Genomic DNA, 24,318 nt, shown 5'->3' on the forward strand with positions numbered 1-24,318 from the left:
CAAGTTAACCTTCTTGCTGACTAGATGAATACGAGCATCCACTTTTGCATCATAAAGAGCTAACCCCGCGGAATCATTTCGTACTGCCATTTCAAAATCTCTTTAGAGTCGTGGATCGTGTCTTCGTGAGCCTTTCCTTCATCATGACCTCGAAACTTGAGAACAGGCATTGGATTAACAATGAGGTCGGTCCGCAGGCATCATCCTAAGTGACGTCGGTATTTTAATTTATGATCAGTTTGTCGAATTCGCAGCCAAGGAAAGCTACACAGTGCGTTCTCCATTCGACGATCATGTAGTTGGCACGGTTCCGGTGGCAGACGAAAGCGTCGTTGATCGCGCTGTTGCTGCTGCGCGAGAAGCGTACGAAAGAGGACCGTGGTCGAACTTCACCCCGACTCAGCGAGCTCATTGCATGCTGAAGCTGGCAGACCTGATCGAGACGAAGGCTGATGAGATCGCCAAAATCGAAGCCGCGAGCATCGGTCAGCCTGCCGGGTCTTCGAGAATGATCACCTCGATGTGTGCATCCGTGTACAGGTATTACGCGGGGTGGGCTGATAAAATTGCGGGAGAGAGCTACAAGGAAGAAGACGGCTCCTACAAGATAGTCCAGTACGAGCCGTACGGCGTGTGCGCTGGAATCGCGGCTTGGTATGTCCATGAGCGTGTCCAGGTGCAGTGTTCAAAGCACAACTTACTCACGGGAGAAGGAATGCAACCATCCTATACGTCGCATGGAAGATTGCGCCGGCTCTGGCGGCGGGAAACACTTTCGTCTTCAAGTCTTCGGAAAAGGCGCCCTTTTCACCACTTTTGGTCGCTCCTTTGTACAAGGAAGCTGGGTTCCCTCCCGGTGTAGTCAATTTTATCTCGGGAAATGGCCTCACGGGAGCTTTGCTCTCAGCACACATGGACATTGACAAGATCAGTTTCACCGGATCGGGTGTGACGGGACGTAAAGTTCAGGATGCCGCGGCGAAGAGCAATCTGAAGAAAGTAACGTTGGAGCTGGGTGGCAAAAGCCCGGCTTTGATTTTCGACGACGCGAATTTGGAGAACGCCGTCACACAGTGCGTCTTGTACCATGCTGGAGCAACCTTATGACTGACCATCTCCCAGGAACTCACAGCTCTTCCTCTGGAATACCGGCCAGGTGTGCGCAGCTACGTCTCGCGTTTTCGTCCAAAAGTCGATCGCGCCGAAATTCATCGAGGCACTCAAGAACGCATTCAAAAACGCAGAAGGAGCTTTCGGATCTGATCCGGCGCAAGCGACAACAATGCTCGGCCCTCTGGCCGACAAGCTCCAGTACGATCGCGTCATGTCGTTCATTGAGTCCGGCAAAGCCGAGTCTGGTGCTGAGCTTCTCGTAGGCGGCAACAAGATTGAAGGGCACAAAGGACTGTACGTGCAGCCAACGATCTTCCTAAATGCCAAAGATGACGCAAAAATCTACCGCGAGGAGATATTCGGCCCTGTATTGAACCTTCGCACGTTCGAGACGGAGGAGGAGGCTGTGAAGCTAGCCAACGACACTGCCTATGGTCTCTCCTGTGAGCTTGCAACAATTCGTTGATCGTTTCTCGGCTAACACGAACAGCGGCGTTGTACACCGAGAGCATTTCTCGAGCTCTCCGAGTGGCCTCGAAGATCAAGGCCGGCACGGTTGGCATCAATGGAGTGGCATTTCCGGCCAACACGACGCCATTCGGTGGATTCAAACAATCAGGCTATGGACGGGAGCTTGGGAAGGCCGGGCTGTTCGCCTACCTCCAAGAGAAAACAATCAGTATCAATATGGCCGTGTAGACTGAACAAGGCTCTTGTTCGTTTCTCGACATGGACTAGTTCCAAGACTGGGCCTTTGGATTGCTGTTTGCAGCACAATCTGAATCTGTTTTCGTGATCCGATCGATCATCACTATCCGTCTTCAAATTGGGAATGTAACGCATTGAGAAAGGGAACCATCGGCTCTTCCTCTAGCTACAAAAAACTAGCGATGAATAGAATGAATTTTGGATAGCGCGTTGAATTATCATGCCACAATCGAAATATCATAGTGCGAGAACAGAACCTGCCCCATGCTGTGCATTTATTCTGTTGCGTTTATCGTACTGGGTACATTGAATACAAGCTACTTGAATACTTGTCACCTCTCAATCTGTTCCGCTCCAACGGAGATTCATTGCTTGATGGCAGCCCCCCACCCTTTTCTCCCGTTAACCCAAAAGAAGGGAAAGAAAAGAAATAAAGAAAGCCATTATAATTGTCTACGCTTGAGCCGCCGTGTATAACTTGTCCAGCATCAATTTTATTCAACCTGTTCTGAGCTGAAAAGCCAATTGTGTCTATGATTAGAGCACCAGAAACTCGCAGGTCATCATGACTACTTTGCGTGTCAAATCCACGTCAGAAATTTGGAACAGAACTACTCCAAGCGACATCCGGCGCGCATTAACGATCGCACTGGCAGCATATTGATTACAATGGCTAATGTGAAATTTCATGCTGACATTTCCCTCTTGACATACAAGAGTCTTCGATATTTTGTGCGCTGAATTCGATTCTGCCTTGACGCCCGTGTTCTAAATCCTCTGATCAAATTAGGGTTGGTCACAGAAGGCAAATTCTTCTGACGATGCGGAGCTCCTTGAGCAATGAAAATGGCATCGGACCCCATGAGCCGTTCCAGTAGCACGAGGCCTGCAAGTCCAGATCTTTTGCCAAAAAAAAAGCCGGAATAATAACGCGGATATGATTTCAAACATAAGCTGTGCCCTGTTCAGCAGCTTGGACAGCTCATCGAAATGCAAATGTGCTGAGCTTGAGGCAATGAATGGCGCAATATGTTTAACTAAGTAGTTTATAGAATATATATTTATATTTGTGGACATACATGGGGCAATCGTAGCCCAACCTTGATTGTTTATTAGTTCCGACCAACACGACCCGAGAGGCAATAAAACAAACAATTGATCTGGGCGACCTCTTCAAGCATGTTAACGAGCTCGACTGATTAAAAGATGACGGAATCAGGAGAAGAGTCGCACGTCCGATCTATTAGAAAGACGATGGCAGACCTCGATACGGCCACAACTGATAGCAAAGTAGTAAAGTTGATTTATCTAGCTCCTGGAAAAACATTAATCGCCCAATAAAAGCGTTCGGTCACGAAATAACGATTCTTTCTTGCTCTTCTCATGAGAGACTACCCCATAATTCTGCAAAACCAGCACTTATCGGCATCGATGAGCGATTCCATCTTCAAGAAAAGTCCAAAAGGTAGCATCTATGTCAAGACGTTGAGCGGCGACTCGAAAGCGTGAACGCCTTTCAAAATCAGCGGGGTCATATCAGCTCGCACGCAAGACCTGGGCGGGGACCTCAAATCAATAATTTCTGGATAAAATGAGGAGTGAATGATTTTTCGAAAAGCGATAGGGACTTCACTCTGGCTCACGATTCGTGACATTGCGGATGATTTAAATTTAACGTCTAGTTTTATATCGCAAACTACGCCTAAACAATGTCATTTTAGCGGCTTATCAGCCAAATGAAACAGTGCTACCCTTAAACTTCTTCGACAATCAGCGAGAGCTTGAGCAAAATCAATTCGCAGCTAGGAGCACGAGAATCTAAAGTTTTCACGCCATTACTTATCCACAAAGTGATACATGCCGATGGAGTACCTCAATCTCCAATTTTAAGCTGAATATACAGTCTTGAGGCTGAAGCAGAGCATACGGTCTACATCTTACATCTGCCTGAGAAAGCAGGCAGATCTACCGACTAGTTTGCGCATTCGACTTGGATGCTCATAATCATAATTTCAAAGGCTCAAATACTGCTCATGTGAATTGGTGAACGTGGAGGGGCGATTGGCTTGGAGTGAACAACCCTAAAGACTGTTAAACGTTGTGAGAGCACCGTCATTACTCAATACCATGACCCAGTAAGGGGTGCTTGGGTCAGGAAGCCGACTTAAATCTTATTAAAACCTAGCACGGTTGTTATTACGGCATAAGAGCCGATGAATGATATCATTGTCTCGAAAATAGGCATGTAGCTTACATTCGCCCTCCCGACCCGAGACATCGGGAGCAGAATTTCGTGACTCTTAAGTATCAACGCCAGATGGGCTACATTAGATCGAGCTTGCAAATCAGTTGATGCAAAATTTGGGATAGATCAATCGCTTTGTTTGGAACTTTCCTCGGGAGCCACAGCGAAGAACAGCATGGCACAAAGACCACCATTTACAATCAAAGCAAAAATTAAATGGTTGGAGATCGATAGAACTTCATCCAGGAAGCTCTGCAATCTCATAGCTCATTAGTTCATGAACTGGCTCGTTTTGGTCGGCCAATTCACTACGTGGCACATTTTCAGAGTCCATTTCGATCGCCGTTCTACGTGGAGAAAGGCGGGGAGAACGAGGGGGGGCCGCTTCTTTGGGTGGCCACTTCCCCTTTGCGTAGTCAATCTCAGCCTGTTTGACATATTTTTGTAGCTTCGCTGCGAGTTCAGCCCTCAATATCTCTTTCCTTGCGTTCTCGTCGAGTTGGTTTGCAGTAGTTGTGTGTGTGAATTGCCGCGTAGAATACGTAGTTCCATTCAGCTTGAACCCATAGAGGTTGCGAAAACTTAACTTGTGAAACCGTATAGCGAAACAGTCATAGTATGCTATATGTTCATGTGTTTGACTGAATCGAAGCAGATACTCCGAGGAGTAAATCTTCCATTCAATGGCCAGCGAGTTCAGTGCAAAGCGAATTGCCTCCACAAGCCAGTTGATAGAATTTCGGGTTACGTAGATCAAGCTCTTTGATTTACCAAGCGAAATAGTTGATATTGCAGTTGTGTTTATTGGCGCATGTGGCCGACTGAGCGCGTAAAGAAGGTCGATTGAACTGTCCACACGAAAGAATGGATCTTGTGGCAAGGGCCACGATTGGTTTGCCACAAGTGGTTGTGTCAGAAATCCTTCTGCAATAGAAATGATTGGTGGTAATCGACGAGTGGTGTGTCCTGGCTTGTCATACTGTGAGATAACTTCCAGGACGGTGCTGACGAGTTGAAACTTGAGGCTTGCAGAAACGCCGACGAGAATAGAACTTGCGTCTCGATTGGTCTTCGTGAAGGCACTCTTAAGAGAGTGCAGGCCGCCAGTTTTGGAATTTAGGAGTCGCAAGTCCTCAAGCATGTACTTGTCTCTGTGATTTCCCGGAGGCTGAGGAGGATTCTTGAAGAGAGTTCCGTAGTATGAGATTGCCCAAGCTAATGAAGCATTGACCAGTTGATTCAACATTATGCACGTTTCACCAAGCCATCTTGCTGCCGCTATATCACCGTCGTCGAAAGCAAGTTGCTGAATGTTTGCCTCCAAAAGAATAGATTCAAATATATCTCGTGCAGTAATGTAGTCGCCGGATAGGCTGTATGATATCCCAAGGAGATATCGCAGGATTCGAACGTTTGGTTGTTGCGGAACCCCAGATATGTGGATAGTCTCACCCCGTTCTACACATGCTATCTGGGCCTTGAGGCTCTCTTGAGCATGTTTCCATTCTCGACCATTCCAATGAAAGCAAATCATCTCGGCATTTTTTTGGATGTTGCTTCCGGTAGAATCCGTATTAGGCGGTGGCGGAGGCCCATGCATGGTAGTAGAGGAAAACTGATTAGAACTAATAATTGAAACGGGCCGAGGTGGAGATGCACTCATGTTTGGTCGGGGTGGGATGTCCACCTTTGAAGGGAGAGCTGTTTTCAGTTGGACGTATACAGGAGGCGTGGTGCTCGCATGTATTGTTGTTTTTGAAGATACAATCGATGGCGACGGAGTTGATTGACGATCTAGAGACTGATTTGGTAACGATTCCAAGGTTGGGGATAGCGATTCTAGTGATTCAAGTGGTGGTGAAAGCGATCGTAATATGGACTCCGCTTCTGTGGGCATCTTTTCGCCTGTAAGCACACCATCATTGATAGCTTTTAGGATCCAATCAACTATGAAATCTTTGTGCTCGACTACCATCTTCTCCTCGATGCCTAGATCACCAAGGTCATGGATCAGTTGCTCCCATCTGGCTTGATCATCACGGTTCGCGGCTGCGGTACTGAGCGAGGTCGTTGTTGACGTTTCGTGTCGCCCGTTTGAAACCTCTTTCACGAGCAATTGTAATGCACGATCAATCTGAGCACTTGGTGACTCTCGTAAGCGTTTGTAAAATGCTCCTAGCTCTTGTGGAAGACTGCTAAGTTGATCCCTTAGTTTGCTTTCGCCGTCCTGGCCCCAGCTCAATCTATCCCAAGTGCGTTGGGACTGAAGAGGAAGACAATTAAATTTGTCAACGCGACTTGATAGCTCGTTCAACGCGTTTTCGCAAGAGCTAATAAGCTGACTCAATTCATTTTCTGACGTGGGAATAGTATTCGAGACGAGAGCATCTTCTATGTCCTGCAAGCTGTTCTGTAGCGCCCGTATATCATTTGAGAAGTTTTTATATCCACCTATGGACATGGTTAGCTTACAACAGAAAACTTCTATTGATCTGTTTTCTACCTTCGCAATCGCGACCTAGACAAAATTTATTAGCTAGCTGCAATCTAGAGCATTGGAATTCGATTCTTGAGAACATACATTTAGAGTACACTCCTCGCGCAAGACGCTCAACGTCCCGGATTCTTTCTGCATTCATGTCATGGAGCGAGTCGACGACGCTGCGGGCTTAGACGCTCAGCAAGACAATGACGGCGGCTTGCTACAAGCGGAGCCGTGGACTTTAAGCCTTTGCGTGAGATTAGACATGGGTGACCGCCTGTCCCCAGGTTTGCAAGCCACTTCCTCATACGGCTGCTCACCCGATCCAACCCGAGTCATCATTGGCCACATTTGCGTGACAGCAGCCCAAAAATAGGATGCTGTTTGGAACGTCAGCAAGGATTTCAGGACCATGAGGAACATTCTCAGAAATGAATGTTTCTATGAGAGCTCTTCTGGGCAGAGAAGGCATTTAAGCTGGAGAGCATGACTACGAGAAGGATACGTTCCATATAGAGCGTGCTGAATGGATGAATAAGTCATTACATACCAATTTATGGAGAGATTTGGCGTTGTCTAAGAGAACAATGCTGTTTCATTAGAGAGTTTTCGCTTGTGTGTGATAAGAAAGCGGGGGCCAAAATCAAGAGAGGCACTAGCTCATTCGTCATGGCTTACACTGAGCTGGTACAGTACAGCGGACATTCGGCCTTCGCGTCATTAAATATCAGAGAAGAACTTGGTATCCTTTAGCATCACCATACGCGCATCAAAACTTGATATAACTGTTTGAAAAGTTATCGGAAGTGTGAAGAAGGGCCACTATCTTCTCAAATGTACAGTACACGGAGTGCAGGCCTTCATGAATGTAGTACCGCAGTCTGTATTAAATAAGCTTATTATCCATCTTGATATTTTGATCTAGATAATCGATAATTACATTGCCTCGATTTCTTCATTAATCTCTCCCTTGATGTTAAGGCATGAACCGAGCGCCATTGACTTTATCACATACGTGAAGATAGTATGCAAGCAGACTCAATACGTTACTGGAACATTTCTTCGAAGATGAAAACAGAATGGATTAAGCCCTTATTGTAATGAATTAAATAATAAAAGGGTACTTTACCATCTTATAATATTATTTCAGACTTCCGTCAAGGCATTTCCACTTACGGCTGTTATGCTCTCACTCTTTGAACTTCAGGAAGGCACTGAAAGACAAAATACCAGCCAGCTTCGCTAGTATTGCTGGGCAAAATAGTCGATATATACTTACAATATTTCTTCTAATCCAATCTGCTATTCATGGAGAAAAAGAAGAATGACCAAGCCATAGTACAACTTTAGCTTTCTTTTTATATTAAAGAAATATCTCTGCATTGGCGTGGACCATAACATGTTATCATAGCGGCAGGTGCGGACACGAAATACTGAGTAGATTAAGCTCGGAGTGTTGCAGTAGCTTAAAGTACATGATAAATACATTGAATGGAAAATAGAGTAGTGTTAGAAATGATTTACATAGAAGTTAATGTCTCTACCCATATATCTCTCAAAGTATTGATCTGCGTGTCATGTTAGTCGAGGTCCAAAAATAATGTCTGGTGCGACTGAAGGTGAAAACTGTAAGTAGGGAAAACGTACATTTGGATATTTTAAGAGGCCAAAATGAGTTGTGCTCACAACTTTACACTCGATGCTTCCTTGTATCAGATTTTCCCAACCTCGATATGTTGAATCGCTTCCCCTAGCCCAAGTTGACAATTCAAAATTTTTTCCAGCAGCAAGTGGCTCCTCGGAAGATATTAATATCGTTTTCTTCAGTTTCGAAGCAGAAATATAAGGTGTGGGTCTGTACGCCACCATTGCCCGGACTGTATTCACAATATGCTCCTTTTGGGCCGCTGATGTAACCCCAGTGGGTGGTAAAAGTCCAGCTTCCGCAACAAGTTGCCCTGTAACCGAAGGAGTCTTGATCGTAGTTGGCACAGCCATGTCAAGAATAAATAGACAATCGATAACTTCTCCCTGCTCAATGAGGATTCTCGTGAGCTCATATGCATAAAGTGCACCAAAAGAAAAGCCACCAAGAAGGTATGGTCCATTTGGCTGCACTGATCGAATCGCGGAGAGAAAGGACTCGCAAATAAATCGCACATCACAAGTAAACTCCGCTGGACAGCGAACGTAAGGAGATTTAACAGCGTAGACATTTATAGAAGGGCTGATAGATGGTAAACCGATGTAGCAGCTTGGGGAGCCAGTTCCATCCGGAAGCAGAAATAGTTTAGGCCCAGAGGAAGAAGGACTGCCGTGCAGTAGAAGAACTTGACTTTGCTTGACAACCTGTTTGGTTTCCACCTTGACTTCATTGGGTTGCGGGATTGTGTTGAAAACTTCCAGAGATTGCATCGGTACTCCTGCCTCGATAGAGTCTCTGTAAATATCATTTTTAACCACGTTTGTGACAGTAACAGTCGAAGCCAAGTTTATGTTAGAGGTGAGCCCACTTTGTTGAGTTTCTGATGGGGGTTGTGGAAAAGAGTCTGTGGATTGACCAGAAAGAACTCTACTTGCTTCTGATATTGTTTTGTTTTCAATGAAGAATGTGATAGGAAGTTCGATGGCTGTCTGTTTTCGAAAAGCCGCAATAATGGTGATTGCCATTAACGAGTCCACACCAATATCGGAAAAGAGAGTCCCTGGTTCGAGATCTGATTCACGGCATCCACATTCAGAAGAGACGATCTCAATGAACGTCTTCATGAGGCTGGATCTATTCTGGCTGTCCGGTGTGGCATATCCACTGTCTTTGTGTGCCACATCCCACTGTGAACCGTGCTGTGAAGGTATGGGCATAAGAGCATCAAGACGTATTTTGTTCTCCAACTTCTCTGGTTGCATTGTTGTCCTCGAATCAACAGTGACTAGCGGTTGGCCTGGTGATGAATGAAGTTTCAGAAGAGCATCGAGAGTAGTCCGGTTCATCTTTTGAAACTGAATCCCTGTTGCAATCTGGACGAGCTTCTGTTTACTGTCATAAACGAAAACAGATCCAGTGATCATGTTAGGTACCCCTCCGTCTTGCATAACAGTATACGTGGTGTACAACTCGTTTGAGCGCAGCTCCTCCGCTAGGGCCCAGCTCTCCAGTCCAATACAGAGGAAGGCTGTATTTTCATCGTATTTCAAACCGCTGTTCAGAAGGAATCCTGCAATGTGGATGGCGCCATCGGACCAAAACGGGTTGTATAAGAATTTTCCTGTGCCCGGAACATCTGCTAATTTGATGATCCCAGCAGCATCTCGGCATTCATTGTCCATCCAAACTTCTTCCAAAGCTCTGTAGCTTGTGCTATAGTTGACTAGGTTGCCGAACAACTTATAGATCACTGGTTTCATCAGTCGGTGTGCTGACCCCTTGTTTGACATCTCCTTTAAATGCTCTAGTCTTGCATCAACGAGAAATTGCATCTGCTTTTGCTGAAGAGGCCAAGTATTAAAGTCTTGAAATGATATTCTCAGGTTGCCATGATCCTGACTTCGAGCACCCTTCGCCGTCGATGAGAAGCTAACATGTGCGGACTCTCCGGAATATGTAACTGTTGTCTTGACGATTTGCTGAGAATTTGAATTAAGCAAGACCAAAGCGTTCGTCATCTTTAGTTCATGAATGTTCATGATTGGTACTTCACGATCTGGGTGAACCTTTTTGTATGCATAGTATGTGGCAGATTTAGCCATGTCGCAGAAGATACTCATTGACATGATCGCTACTCCGTTTACCACATGGCCTTGAATCGCTTCATTTAGATCTTTCTCTGATGTGTGTGATGTGAAGGTGACGCTTATAGATTGTTCATTAACTATTTCGTCCTCCACATTATGCAAGCTTGTTGTTCTGAACGGAGGGGCCGTGCATTGTCTGGATTTTCTTTTCAGGACATTTTCGTCCTCCGACGAAATTGTTTGGCCTGAATGATAGCGCTCAGCATACTGCTTCCAGTATTGCTTCTCGTCAAAGGCATACGTGGGAATCTTGACGAGCGAGAGTGAGCCCAAGAATGGCCTGTGAAAACATGGCCAATTGATATGCACTCCAAGACGATAAAGTGAAGCGAGTGTGTTGGAGATTGATTCCCAATTATCTTCGTTTTGTTTCATTGTGTAGAGGAAGTGGTTTGAATTGCTTGTCAAGATATTGCGAGCCAAATTCACAGCAATAGGTTCTGGTCCAATATCGATCCATGCTGCTTCCGTTTGAATATAGGTTTGAATGGCATGCACCGCGCTGATAAAATTTACACTGTCTCGGGTTTGCCGGATGAGATAATTGGAGTTGAAAATCTGTTGTTCGCCAGCTTGAACAATCCTGCCAAAGAGGGTGGAAGCTATCGGTAGGACTGGAGCGCAAAAAGTAACGGACTTCGTGACAACCTCGTATTCCTCAAGAATTGTGCTCATTTGACCAGAATGAAAGCCATACGGTGTGCGCAAAAACGTTGACTTCGATCCTTTCTGCTCCAAAAGATCTTTCAAATGCTGGACCTCAATAAGTGGACCGCTAACAACTGTTGAGTTTGGCGTGTTAACGCAGGCAATTTGAGTTCTCAATAAGGAGTTCCTCTCGATGTTAAGCAACTGCATGACAGCCTCCACACCTTTGGCGACAGCAAGCATCCCATATTCCCCGGAAACTAGTCGCTCTTCCATCATTCGTGCTCGTCGTCCGACCAAGTACAATGTATCGCTAACAGATAAAACTCCAGCAACGCATAAGGCCGAGTACTCCCCGAGGCTGTGACCGATGACTATTTGCGGATAAATACCCCAGGACTTGAGCAACTTTGCAGTGGCAATTTCGAGGGCTACGATCGCAATTTGAACAGAAACAATGGATGATTCAGTGATGTTTGCCCTTGTGTCTGAGAGCAGATGAAGGAATTGGGGAAGACCTTGATGCACGGACATTTCTTGGAAAGTCTGAAGCATCTTTCGATAAGCAATGCAGTGATTGAAAAGATATCTTCCCATGCCGGCATACTGAGAACCTTGTCCAGTGAACGCAAAAATTACGTTAGGTGATTTGAACTTCTTTGAACTGAGTTTTGTGTCCCTGCTTAAGTCTTCGCGGAGACTGGTGAGTATTTCTCTGGTTGAATGACCCGTGTATGCTGCACGAAGTGGATGGTGAATTCTTCGAGCAGTTGTCGTGTACGATAAATCTGCTAGGGCTGTCTCTGGGTGTCTTGTTAGAAAATCCAACAGCCTCTGCTGATTCCGTTGTAATGAGAGTCCGCTTTTCGCAGACAAAGTAACGACATGGAATTTTACCGGATGCTCTGTTTTTACAGAGTAACCGGGCCCTTCCTCGATAATTAACGCTGTGTTGCCGCCAGAAGCATCAAAGCTGCTCAGCAAACACGTGATCTTTCCATTTCTTGACACTGGACTTGGCCTTAAAATGTTGTCATTTCCTCCAAATCCTGCGATCCGTATGTGAAGTGCGTCAAGATCCGGGAAGTGTCGATTAATTTTGAAAGGTATTCCTGGTTGGGGAGGAATCTTTCTTTCTTTGATCATCATGAGAACTTTGATCAATGCAGTGACCCCAGCGGCACCCTCTCCATGACCAACGTTAGCTTTGACGGCTCCGACGGTCAAAATATTTTGCTTCGTTCTATGCTGCCCAAGAACTTGTATAACAGATTTCATCTCCTCCAGATCCCCGGCTTGAGTACCTGTTCCATGCATCTCGACATAGGCGATTTCATTTGGGTCCATCGCTGTTTGTCGTAAAATTTCTTTGTAAAGATGAGCTTGAGCTTCTGCACTTGGATGTGTAATGGAAGATGATGTAGTGGTGTATGTTCTAGCATGGCCACGAATGACCCCAAGAATATTGTCGTTCTCAGCCGTAGCGTCTTCCAGGCGTTTGAGCACAACAACACCAACACCCTCCCCTCGAGCATATCCATCGGCATCATCATGATATGTACGACAGCCGCCCCGGTTAGAAATCATCCCGGATTTACTGAGTCCAGCAAAGGTCATGGGAGACACACATAAAGAGCCACCTCCTGCCAATGCCATGTCACACTCGCGTGAACATAGAGCCTGACATGCCACATGGATTGCAGTGGTACTTGTTGCGCAAGCAGCATCTATTGAATAAGTACCACCACCCCACTTATGGTGATATGCCAAACGACCCGGTCCGAATGCTCTTGACAGTGAGGGCACATAATAAATATCAATATCATCACTGTTGAGAACATCATTCCAATCATTTGCAGCCTGTCCGAAATAAATTGCGATACGACTGTTTTGTGTTGAAAGCGTCGAGTTTCTAGAGTAGCCAGCTATTTCCAGGGCCTCCCAGCTGGTCGTGAGAAGCATTCGCTGAAGTGGATCCATTTGAAGAGCTTCACGTGGAGATATACTGAAGAAACGATTATCAAAATAGCCAGGCCGCTCGAGAAATGTACCTTGATTCGTGGCAGTGCTATTCTTACTTTTTCCATCACTATCATAATATCGATCAATTTCAAATCTGCTTTGTGGAATCTGCTACCATCAGCATAGTATCAAATTGTCGATAGGTGTTTTATACCTTTTGAAGTTCTATTTTACCTTCCATCAAGTTCTCAAAAAATGTGTCTACGTCTTCGCTTCCAGGAAGTCTTGCTGCCATACCTACTACGGCAACTAGACCTGAACCACTGCGGGATGATGAGATGTCTACTAAATTTCGATGCCGATTGAACTCGTACACGATATTTTGCGACTTCAACATCCGTTCAACAGCTGGTAGGTGTGCTGTAGGGCCTGCCACAGTGAGAGATATAGATCTATTTTTGAATGCTGAAATACAGGAATTGATAGTTTCGTCGATCCGCAATGTCCTTGATACGATGTCGACTATCATTTCGGATAGCAGTGAGCGTAAGTTCTTTTCAGTATATGGTCTACATGATGAGGGTGACAGAATTCTAGCCTTCGAGGTAATGGGTTTATCAAGAAGTGGAGAGTCACCAAGGATGGAGTTCATGTCAAGAGGTGGAAGATATGGTGTGTGTGCAGCCTTTGTGTCTGTTTCGATTTTTGGGCAGTTTTTCAACTCTGTAGAGTACTCCATTAGGTCTCGTAGAGAGGACGGAGCTCCACTGATCGTTAACCAATCAGTTGAGATCACGGAAACTGCTATGCGCTTCGCGTAAGGAGTGTTCTGCGTATGAATTAAGCATAAGACTGGAACTATGTATATTCAGTCATCGAGTTCATACCTTTGAGTGATGAAAATCATCTAAAATATGTTGCACTCTCTCAGGAGTCTTGCACACCAAGGTGGTTGCCCAGCTCGCGTTCGAATCTTCAATTATTGTCAAGCGCTGTTGGATCGCTAGACTCATTCTAAATGTGATGGAGATTATCTCTTTACCGAGTTCGAAGAGATCGTTAGTATCGCACGCTGCAATCAGTGCTGCAGCAGGAAGGAGTCCAGTGCAGAACGCAAGAACCTGCACTTGATTATCATGAGATCCAAGAATTGACGCATCTTCTTCGGCATGGCTATATAATCATCAGTGCATACCCCAGTTAGATGTCTAGATATTTACACTATCAAATCCCCCAATCTCCCAATGCACATGAGAACAGTGGCAATAACTGCATTAGGCTCGGTTGATGCTGTGTTATCCTCTGCCATGCTAAGTAACGTGCCAACTTCATACTTCCATGCACGATCTTCCTCACTCAATTGATAGAGGAGTAACTGCACAAGATCGTTGGCTTCTTGCAAAAACCGTCGTGCATAAGGAGAGGTTTTTGAAAAGCGAACCAAGGATTGAATGGATGTCAATTTCTCGACAGCTTGATCACCAAAAAGAACTAATTTTACTGGTCTTGTCTCCATCTTGACCGTTTTTGAATGTTGCAGACAAACAATCAATATTCCAGTCAACTGAAAGGTAGCTTGCGAGAAGATATTGACTTGGCCATAAGGGTTACAGCCCCTGTAAGGATGCTTAGAACTACCTTGTCCGTAGGTCTGCATATCTCACTCGCAAGATTGATCAAGGAGTCAGCTTGTCAGCAATCTGGAGCAAACTATTTTTACAGAAATTAAACACCCAGAATTTGGGGTCCGCACATCCTTTCGGAGTTTGAAACTGTGGCGGCGGAGGACTGAGCTTTTGCTATCCTTGTCTAAAGGTTAGGGCTAGTCGACAACCTTGGAGCCACGGCGGCAAGACCCGCAACCAATGCGGAATCGTGAGCCGCGGAGGATGATTTCTCTCTTGAGTAATAAGTGGTTAATTACTTGATATCTTCAATATTACGACTTGACGTACTGTAATCAGTACTTTTACCTTAAGACTCCCTGAGATTTGCACTTGATTTCCACAACTCGTGATAGTATCACTGAATAATTATTAGTTTTCTCTCTCGATCAGTTGTTTTACATGTTAGAGGTACGACTTTGCTCAAATCTCTTTCGTGAGCGTACGCTGAAATAGCCCAGCAGAATTCCATTACCAATATAATGGACGACAAGGAGAAAGTTCGGCCCGTATCGAGTGACCATGATGCATCAACGAAGTTTCACTCCTCTTCAAAGGTAGAGCTAGTGGATTTTGATGACGCAGACGATGTTTATAATGCTCTCAACTGGCCCTTTAAGAAGAAAATTGTTGTTACTTTGCTTTATAGTCTATGCACAATGAGTGCAACGTTCGCAAGTACAGTGTGGGTGTTAATTCATGGTGCGATTATCGTCTATTAGCTAACCAGGGACTAGTTACAACTCTGGTGTTGTTCAAATACAGAAACACTTTAATGTGAGCAGTGAGGTTGCTTTGCTGGGGATGTCGCTTTATCTTTTTGGGTGTGTTGTAGATACTCTTCACTTTTATCCTTGGTTCTGACATGAGGCAGAAATGCTTTTGGGCCCCTTCTCTGGGCACCAATGTCTGAAGCATACGGACGCAAACCGTCGATTCTGATCCCTATCTTCGCGCTCGGCCTCTTCTCATTTGCCTCCGCGACCTCAAAAGATATTCAGACTCTCTTAATTACGCGGTTCTTTGGTGGTGTATTTGGAGGAGCACCACTCAGCAATGTTGGTGGAGTGTTGGCAGATGTGTGGCCAACGACTCAAAGAGGCCCGGCTTTACTGCTCTGGGGATTGACCATTACCATTGGTCCACTCCTTGCTCCTATAATTGGAGGCGCACTCGTTATTGCAGAGCCGACAGTTGGCTGGAGATGGACTGAATATGTAAGTTCTGGGCCTATTCAGCCTCCCTGAAGGATTTTAACTTGCGGCATAATGTTAGGTTACAGGGATCATAATTATGATAGCGTTTGTATCCAGTGTCATTTGGATCGAGGAAAGCTACGCTCCTGTTTTACTTGCACGAAAAGCACATCGCATTCGATTAGAGACCAAGAACTGGGCTGCCCATGCCAAGAGCGAGGAAGTAGGAATCACATTCAAAGCTATATCTAGAAGGTATCTCATTGTCCCGTTCGAGATGATGATAGATCCTATTGCTTTCTTCATGAATCTATACTCCGCATTTACGTACGCTATCATTTACCTGTATGTTCACTGCAGCCTTCTCTATAGTCAACGCTAAAAAGCCTTCAGAGCAGTTCCCGCGGTGCAGTACGAATTCGCTCTAATTCGCCGATGGAACGCCATTGTATCGACCCTTCCATTTTGCGCTATGATCATTGGGGTTATCTTTGGAGGCATTGTTCTTGCTGCCGGTGCTGCAAATTATAAGAAAAAAGTTGCAATAAACGATAACAAAGCTATACCGGAGCTTCGGCTGTTACCCATGATGGTCGGATCCGTGTTTTTCACCGCTGGTCTTTTCATTATGGCTTGGACAGCAAAACCAAGTATTCACTGGATTGGTTTTTGTGTTGGCTCTGCTTGTTTAAGTCTCGGATTTTTTGCTATATTTCAAAGCGCATTAGCCTATCTTGTTGACACATACCTAATGCTCTCTGCAAGCACACTAGCAGCAAATATGTTTATGCGAAGCATTCTTGCCGGAGCTTTTCCACTATTTTCTCGGGCCTGTGAGTGGAATCAGCGGCAGATATGCATCGAAAGCTAACCTATGTGTAGTATTTGAAAATCTGAACCCTAACTGGGGTCTCAGTCTACTTGGCTTTATCGCTGTTGCAATGCTTCCTATTCCTTACTTATTCTACATTTTTGGAAAACGGATCAGAGCATTAGGGAAGCACTCAAAGAAAACATTCCAGCCTTAGATTGAATTATTTCACTTAATGCTATCGATGGTGCTATCCAATTCCCTTTGCCTCGGTTCTTAACCATCCTCTTACGACTTTACAGCAGAAAATTTGTAACTCCGCATGTTTACGGAGTTATTCATATTCAATTTGTCTTCTTTCTCTTCGCTCATCAAAGTCACCGCAACACAAGCAGGAGAATTAGAGAAGCATAGAGCAGCGCTCCATACTAGCCTACTGTCGCCGCTGTGATATACTGCCGAAGTTCGTAGAAATTCATACATAGCTAATTTTTTTTCCACCTAATTCAAGACTCATATTGCGGCTTATTCCCACTCAATGCATCAGTTAGGCTCATTATTTCAGACTAATGCGCAAATTAATTTCCTCGTTCTACTCTGTTTTTAACTAGAGCTCTAAATTATCTGCCATGGACCTTGAAGGTTCTCAGAATTGCATATTAGATCGCTCATCAAAACAGAAAGTACGGCGCACTACGTATTGAATCAGCTAGGTATCGCGATAATTGTCGAAAAATGAGCTCACATTTGGAGGATACACAAGCGTAAAGTGATTACCTGGCATTTCTGCCACTCTCAACCTTGAACTTGGGAACAATTTATCCCATCCCAATGCACCAGATGATTTTGGACGTTCAATCAACATGCGTGTCACCTTAACGTTCATATCCAGTTCGATCTTGGAGGTGTTGCGATCATGGATTATGCCCTCTTTTGCCCAAATGATAAAGACATCCGGATTATGTGGCCCATTCATTTCTGTAGGCATGTATCTCTGTATTGCGCTGATCGTGATGTCAAAATGATCGATCAGCCAACCTGGCGGTGATTTGCTTCCCCAATTACCCATGAGATTGTTCCTGCTCAAGTACTGCACAACACTTATTGGCAGAGCCTCATACTCAAGGCGACACGGACTATCAATCAAAACAAGTTTTTCAACTCTCTCCTCTTTTGCTATTAGACGTTTTGCAACCTCAAATGCATAGTAGCCTCCTGCAGACCATCCTCCCACCAGATATGGCCCATGTGGTTGATGCAATTGGATCTCATCAGCCCATATTTCAGCAACATCTTTCATTCTGAAGGTAGTGAAAGATCCCAACTGAAGGTATGGGCTGTTCAGTGCGATAAGACATATATCAGGACCGATCCTAGGAAGACGTGCATAAGCCATTCCTGAGCCGCTGCCATCAGGCAAAAGGAAAATGCGCCTAGAGCATGTTTCTTTTGTACCTTGGAGCACAAGAGATAAAGGACGAGATCTCTCGGTTACAGGGGGTGCCGGCTGGTTATTGCTGGCCATACAATTCAAAGGCAGGCGTTTCCCCAAATTGATCTTAAGATCCGCCACTGTTGCATTATCGATGAAAAATGTAGGTGATAGTTCAAGATCAAGCTCTTCGCGAATACGCGAAATTATGCATTTGGCGAGTATATTGTCGATTCCCAGGTCCCTGAACTCACTCTCGTCTACCAATTCATCATTCGCCACACCGGCCTCATCAGCAATGATTCGTAAGATCTCGTTGGTCGTTTCCATAATAAGTCTAAAAATGCGAGAGTAAAGAAAAGTAAGTGACCGATACAGAGTATTTGCTGGGAAACTGAAATTTCTTCTGCAAATCATCAAATCCACAGTAGCTCGGTCCGAGGCGCCTGACTCGTATTCTTTGCTGGACTTCTTTAAGATAATGCAGGTTCGCTCTACCGTTGGCACGTGGCATGCACTGAAAAGGCCCCCAAAATCAGCAGCCCATGCAGCTGAACAGTTCAGGAACCGCAGAATTTTTGTTGATAGCGATTATTCTGAATTTCAGGGGTCAATGCATGTCAGACTATCATCCAAGGATTCTGGCCCGTTTGTGGCTTGAGCGACTAGTCATTTATCAGGGGTGATGTGGTGATACCCTGTAACTTCGTCACAGCTCACTTTTTGTGCAATTGGTATCAGCCTAATGGAGTACGGGTTAACCCAAATACTTGTCGTTTACAAGGGAGAAGAATTACAAAAAAGCATTCTTTCCTCTTGAAATTCTCATTAGAGAAAATATTAAATCGATTATTGATCTACTCTATATAGCAAGCAAGACAGTCCAGACAGACATCAGAATGAATCATGGGGGCTAAAAAACTTGAAGACCGTCAGTCAATAGCCGTGGTAGGTTTGTCCTGTCGATTCCCTGGCGATTGCGAAAATCCTCAGGCCTTTTGGGAGTCAATATGTGCGGGAAAGTGTGAGTTTCCATCCCATTCCGCGCTGAAATTACGTTTCAGCTGATTGCTCTCTCATAGCGGCATGGTCAAAGATACCAAAAGAGCGGTTTGATATTGAAGCGTTCTCTACACCGACGAAATCCCGCAACTGTAGCATAACTGAAGGAGCGCATTTTTTGAAAGATGACATCTCAACATTTGATGCAAGCTTTTTCAAGCTTTCAAAAGTTGAAGTTGAGGCCATCGATCCGCAGCACAGGATCATGATCGAGGTGGCGTACGAAGCACTAGAACGAGCGGGGATACCACTAGAGAAAATCGCAGGAACCAAAACAGGAGTTTTCATGGGTCATTTTACCAGCGACTACAAAGAAATGATATATCGTGATCCGGAAAGTGCTCCAATGTACAGTGCGACTGGATCTTGCACTACCTCGCTGTCTGGTCGATTATCATGGCTTTGGGATCTGCGCGGACCATGTTTTACTTTGGATACAGCCTGTTCATCTAGCCTCGTAGCTCTTCACCAAGCCTGCGTGAGTTTACGCATTGGTGAATCTGACATTGCGATTGTTGGCGGCACGAGCTTGCTTTTAAACCCAGATATGTTCATGTTCTTGTCAAATCAGGATTTCCTGTCTCCTGATGGAAAATCCAAAGCGTTTGACGAATCAGCAAATGGATACGGCCGTGGTGAAGGCTTTGGCTGCGTCATACTGAAACGCGTTGATGAAGCTTTGCGTGCTGATGATCCCATACGGGCTGTAATTCGTGGGACTGGATCAAATCACGACGGACACACTAAAGGCCTTACTTTTCCGAGTGCATCGGCACAAGCGACCTTGATAGAAGATGTTTATCGAGAAGCCGGACTCGAACTTCATGATACACGCTATGTTGAGGCCCATGTAAGTCAATATCATCAATAATGATACAGTATCCTAATCATTGTGAAGGGAACTGGTACACAGGCAGGAGATTTGGCAGAGATGCAGGCATTAGGTCGAACTTTCGGTTTAGCGCGCAAAGCAGCCAACAAAATAATAGTAGGATCGGTTAAAACAAACGCAGGTCACACTCTCATATCTTATTTGCAGTGTCTGACAGAATGCAGATTGGTCATCTTGAAGCCGCTGCTGGTGTTGCAGGCCTGATAAAAGGTGTACTGATGCTAGAAGCTGGGAAAATACCACCAAATATTCATTTCAACTGTCCGAATCCGAAGATAAAATTCGACGAATGGAATCTTCAAGTCCCAAAAATGCTGACAGACTGGTCGGCAGATACTTTGCGTCGCATCAGCATCAATTCTTTTGGTTATGCAGGGACGAATGCACATGCTATTATTGACGACAAATTTTCTTATTTGAAGGAGCGTGGACTTATGGACCAATACTTCGAGGGGCACACCACGTATGACCTAATTTCGAAAGCTGGAAATGTTCGAATCAAATGCTTGGAGAGCCACTCGGTTAATTCGACATCAAAGCGACGATTGTACCTCATAAGTGCTCAAGATAAAGATGGAATATCGCGTGTGAAAGCCTCTCTAGCAGATTATGTGACTAAGAAGTCGCATGACCTCAACGCGAGAAGTGAAGAACATGAAGAATTCATGTCCAGGCTTTCATTCACACTCTGCGAGCGAAGATCGCATCTGACTTTCAGAACATGCGTCACGGCATCATCATTAGACGAGTTGGGACAAATTCTGCACACCCCGGAGAACGTAATGCCAATATCTTCATCATCCAGGGGACTCCGAATAGGATTTGTTTTCACCGGACAAGGAGCACAGTGGCCAAAAATGGGCATAGAACTTATGTCTTATCCAGTATTTAGAGACGCGGTACTTGCCTCTGATACATACCTTCGTGAAGCATGTTCGTGTCCATGGTCGACGGTCGAAGAAATATGTCGAGGAAAAACAACCTCAAACCTTCACTTAGCTGAATTCAGCCAGACGTTGTGTACAGTGCTGCAAGTCGCTCTCGTAGACCTCCTCCAGAGTTGGAATATCTTTCCGACAGCCGTTGTCGGCCACTCAAGTGGTGAGATTGCGGCAGCTTATGCAATGGGTGCTCTGAGCAGGGAAGACGCATGGAAAATAGCCTATTATCGAGGGTTACTTGCAGCTGAGCTAAAAAAATCCGCACCTGGGATCCATGGCTCAATGATGGCGGTTGGCCTGACCCAAGAGAACGCTCAAGAGTGGATCTCAAAAACAACAGATGGAGAAGTTGTAATCGCTTGCGTCAATTCTCCTACCAGTGTGACTCTATCAGGAGACACATCTGGTATTGATCAATTGTTACAGATGCTCAAATCTAATGGAATATTTGCCAGAAAGCTTCAAGTTGACACGGCATACCATAGTCCACACATGCACAACATTGCTCAAGAGTACTACGAGAAGATTGCGGATATTGAAGCACTGCAACCGTTGCGCGAGTGCACTATGCATTCCAGCGTAACAGGATGTATCATACAGGCGGACCAGCTTGGAGTGGTTAACTGGGTTCGCAATCTTACGTCACCAGTAAGATTCTCTGATGCCATTCACGACATGGCGCGACCTATGAGAGATGCAAAACGTTCCACCGAAAATGCCGTGGATTTTCTAATCGAAGTTGGACCGCACAGTGCACTCAGGGGACCGGTTTTGCAGACGCTCTCAAAATACAACATAGATAACATCCCATACGAGTCGCTCGTGGTTCGCAACCAAAATGCTGCTGAAACGGCTTTGCATATTGTGGGAGCAATTTGGAGTCGGGGTTTTGAAGTGAACTGGAAAGAAGTGAATTCATATGCAAGCTGCCGAAAGATCGTTCCTCTCTTCGACTTACCAGCTTATCCCTGGAAGCACTCACAAAGGTATTATCATGATACAAGGTTCGAAAAGGAATATCTCTACCGGAAGAAGCCAAGACAGAGTCTCATTGGAGCGCCCCTTCCGTCTTTGAGCCCGAGGGAAAGAGCTTGGAGGCGAATGATCAGACTTGGAGAAGATCCTTGGCTTCTGGATCACAAAATCCAAGGCACAACATTGTATCCAGCCGCTGGATATATAGCCATGGCAATCGAAGCTGCTGGTCAGATAGCTGATGATACGAAACAGATACTATCGTATAAATTACGAGACGTTCAATTTACATCTGCGGCTATCATCTCTGAAGAGCAGGACTTGGAATGTATCATTCAACTGCGGCCACACTTGGTCGGGACACGGGATTCTACGTCAACCTGGACAGAGTTCTCAATTACAAGCTGCCAAGACGGAGAGACCCTTGTTTCAAACTGTTCTGGGCTCTTGCTGATCGAGTATGAGCTCGAAGCAAACTCAGAAGCGCGTAGAGAGATGGTCTTCGAGTTCCATGATCTACAATCACGAGTGCTCCAATCGAAGGCGTCATGCGAAACTGTTATCAATTGTGTCGAACTTTACAATCATTTTACTTCAATTGGCCTGGAATACGGTCCCTCTTTCTCAAATGTACGTGAAGTGCGAAACAGAGACGGTAATTCCTACGGAATCGTTGAAATTCCCGATATAGCAAACAGCGTTTCATGTGGTTGCTGTAGACCTCATGTTGTTCATCCAGGAACACTAGACTCCATCTTTCACCTTGCTTTCGCAGCATCCTTCAGATACTTTACACTAGGTGCAATGGTGCCTAAGTTTATTGCTGAAATAACGATTTCGAGCGATATTCCTTGGTTGCCAGGAACTAAACTTTCAGGGCATTCGACTTTGAAAAAGCATGGACTACGAGACATGACTGCTGATATTGTAATGCTGGATAGCGGTGAAAATGCACCTACTATTAATATCCAAGGGCTTCTCCTAGCTGAAGTTGCAACAAGTGCGGTTGTCAATGATCAGGATAATACCAGAAGTCTCGCGAGTAAAATTATTTGGAGGCCTGCTGTTGACTTTTTGTCTGAGGAAGAACTTGCAAACGAATTACAGAGTCATAAAACTTCGAATTGTTTGATTAAAGTAAGTCTCATGAAGTTTTGCATGCTTATTGCTTTAAGGGCTAACCTGAACAGTTTCTTGAATTGCTTCACCACTCTAATCCAGGAATTTCGATTTTAGAAATTACCTCGAAAAGCTCTCAAATAGCTTCTGCCAAGATGCCTGAAGTTTTAGAGACTGCGAATGTCACCATAACGTCCGAAGATCCTGGATTAACCTCATACTTGAAAAAATTCTTGCCGTCAGCTTCTGTTGTTGCTCTGGATTCCAATCAAACAGCATTGAATACTGTTTTCATTGAAGAACACTATGACGTGATTTTGTTGCCAGATATTTTAAACCTCAGTTCAGAAATCGAACTCATGATCCTAAAGACCGCAGAAAGTCTAAAACCAGAGGGAAGACTTTGCGTATGGGTAAATGAAAGTGTTTTGGCGTGGTTTTTATCAAGGCTCAGCTCTGAGTTGAAAAGCGATACGATAGTCCGCAAGGAAGGACTAAGCTTCGTCACCGCGAGAAAACACTTGTCTTCACCCCCTAGACCAAATGATCCTATGCCGGGGCGGGCTAAACACATCTACCTTATTACACCACCCAAGTTCACTGATACATTGAAGTCTGCAACTGATATCATGAGTGCTACTCTCAAGTCAAGGGGCTATGCGGCAGAAATATTTATGTTGGGATCAGAAGAATCTATTCTTGCTGGCAAATGTTGCATTTCGTTTTTGGAGTTGCAGGAATCCATCCTCGAGGATATTACGGAAACAAACTTCGCTGCCATCAAGAAAATTATCCTTAATGCCGCAGAAATCTTATGGATCACATGCTTCCATGGTCCAAGTTCGATGATTGTGGACGGCCTTGCTCGTGTTGTCAGAAACGAAGTTCCCGGAATGAAGTTCACCACTTTCCATGCCACTGGAACAACAATGTCGTGGCCGAAACTTGCAAGTTTAGTCTCCATGATCCTTGAATCTCGGTCTTCTGATGACGAATTCAGGGTGGAAAATGGAGTTTTGCATACCGGTCGAGTTCTAGAGGATTATGCGATGAACAATAACATCAATCGTCTGCTCCATACTGAGGCGAAAACAACTACAAAAATTCCTTTGAGAGCTGCTGGAACTGCCCTCAAAATGACAATAACGTCGCCTGGAATGTTAAATACGTTGTGTATGGAGATCGATCATGCCGCAGTCAAGGAACTTGATGCAAACGAAGTGGAGATAGAGATTAAAGCATCATCAATAAAGTACGTCATCAAACTATTAGAATA

The 24,318-nt window shown here is 44.9% G+C and overlaps 4 protein-coding genes across 5 annotated transcripts; 1 reads left to right on the forward strand and 3 right to left on the reverse strand.

Moving 5' to 3' along the window:
• The first annotated feature begins 27 nt into the window (after nt 1-27).
• Nucleotides 28-2,119, forward strand: PV09_01418. Of its 2 annotated transcripts, XM_016354302.1 has the most exons (5): nt 28-185; nt 239-654; nt 714-1,073; nt 1,123-1,556; nt 1,604-2,119. In XM_016354302.1, the coding sequence occupies exons 1-5, from the start codon at nt 144-146 to the stop codon at nt 1,810-1,812; spliced, it is 1,461 nt and encodes a 486-aa protein (XP_016218397.1). In that variant the 5' UTR covers nt 28-143; the 3' UTR covers nt 1,813-2,119. The 2 variants fall into 2 exon arrangements, with proteins under 2 accessions (XP_016218397.1, XP_016218398.1); XM_016354303.1 differs by having other exon boundaries at nt 28-654.
• A 2,185-nt stretch (nt 2,120-4,304) lies between these two features.
• PV09_01419 (uncharacterized protein) lies at nt 4,305-6,527 on the reverse strand (the record flags this gene model as incomplete). The annotated part of the gene is made up of 1 exon (XM_016354304.1): nt 4,305-6,527. One exon carries the CDS (start codon nt 6,525-6,527, stop codon nt 4,305-4,307), a length of 2,223 nt encoding a protein of 740 aa, XP_016218399.1.
• A 1,541-nt stretch (nt 6,528-8,068) lies between these two features.
• On the reverse strand, nt 8,069-14,466 carry PV09_01420 (uncharacterized protein; the record flags this gene model as incomplete). Its single annotated transcript, XM_016354305.1, has 5 exons — nt 8,069-8,116; nt 8,196-13,118; nt 13,165-13,779; nt 13,838-14,123; nt 14,171-14,466. 5 exons carry the CDS (start codon nt 14,464-14,466, stop codon nt 8,069-8,071), a joined length of 6,168 nt encoding a protein of 2,055 aa, XP_016218400.1.
• Nucleotides 14,467-17,330: 2,864 nt separating this feature from the next.
• PV09_01421 (uncharacterized protein) lies at nt 17,331-18,383 on the reverse strand (the record flags this gene model as incomplete). Its single annotated transcript, XM_016354306.1, has 1 exon — nt 17,331-18,383. One exon carries the CDS (start codon nt 18,381-18,383, stop codon nt 17,331-17,333), a length of 1,053 nt encoding a protein of 350 aa, XP_016218401.1.
• Between the last annotated feature and the right edge of the window lie 5,935 nt (nt 18,384-24,318).

Source organism: Verruconis gallopava, assembly GCF_000836295.1.
Source record: "Verruconis gallopava strain CBS 43764 unplaced genomic scaffold supercont1.3, whole genome shotgun sequence".
NCBI classification, from domain to species: domain Eukaryota; kingdom Fungi; phylum Ascomycota; class Dothideomycetes; order Venturiales; family Sympoventuriaceae; genus Verruconis; species Verruconis gallopava.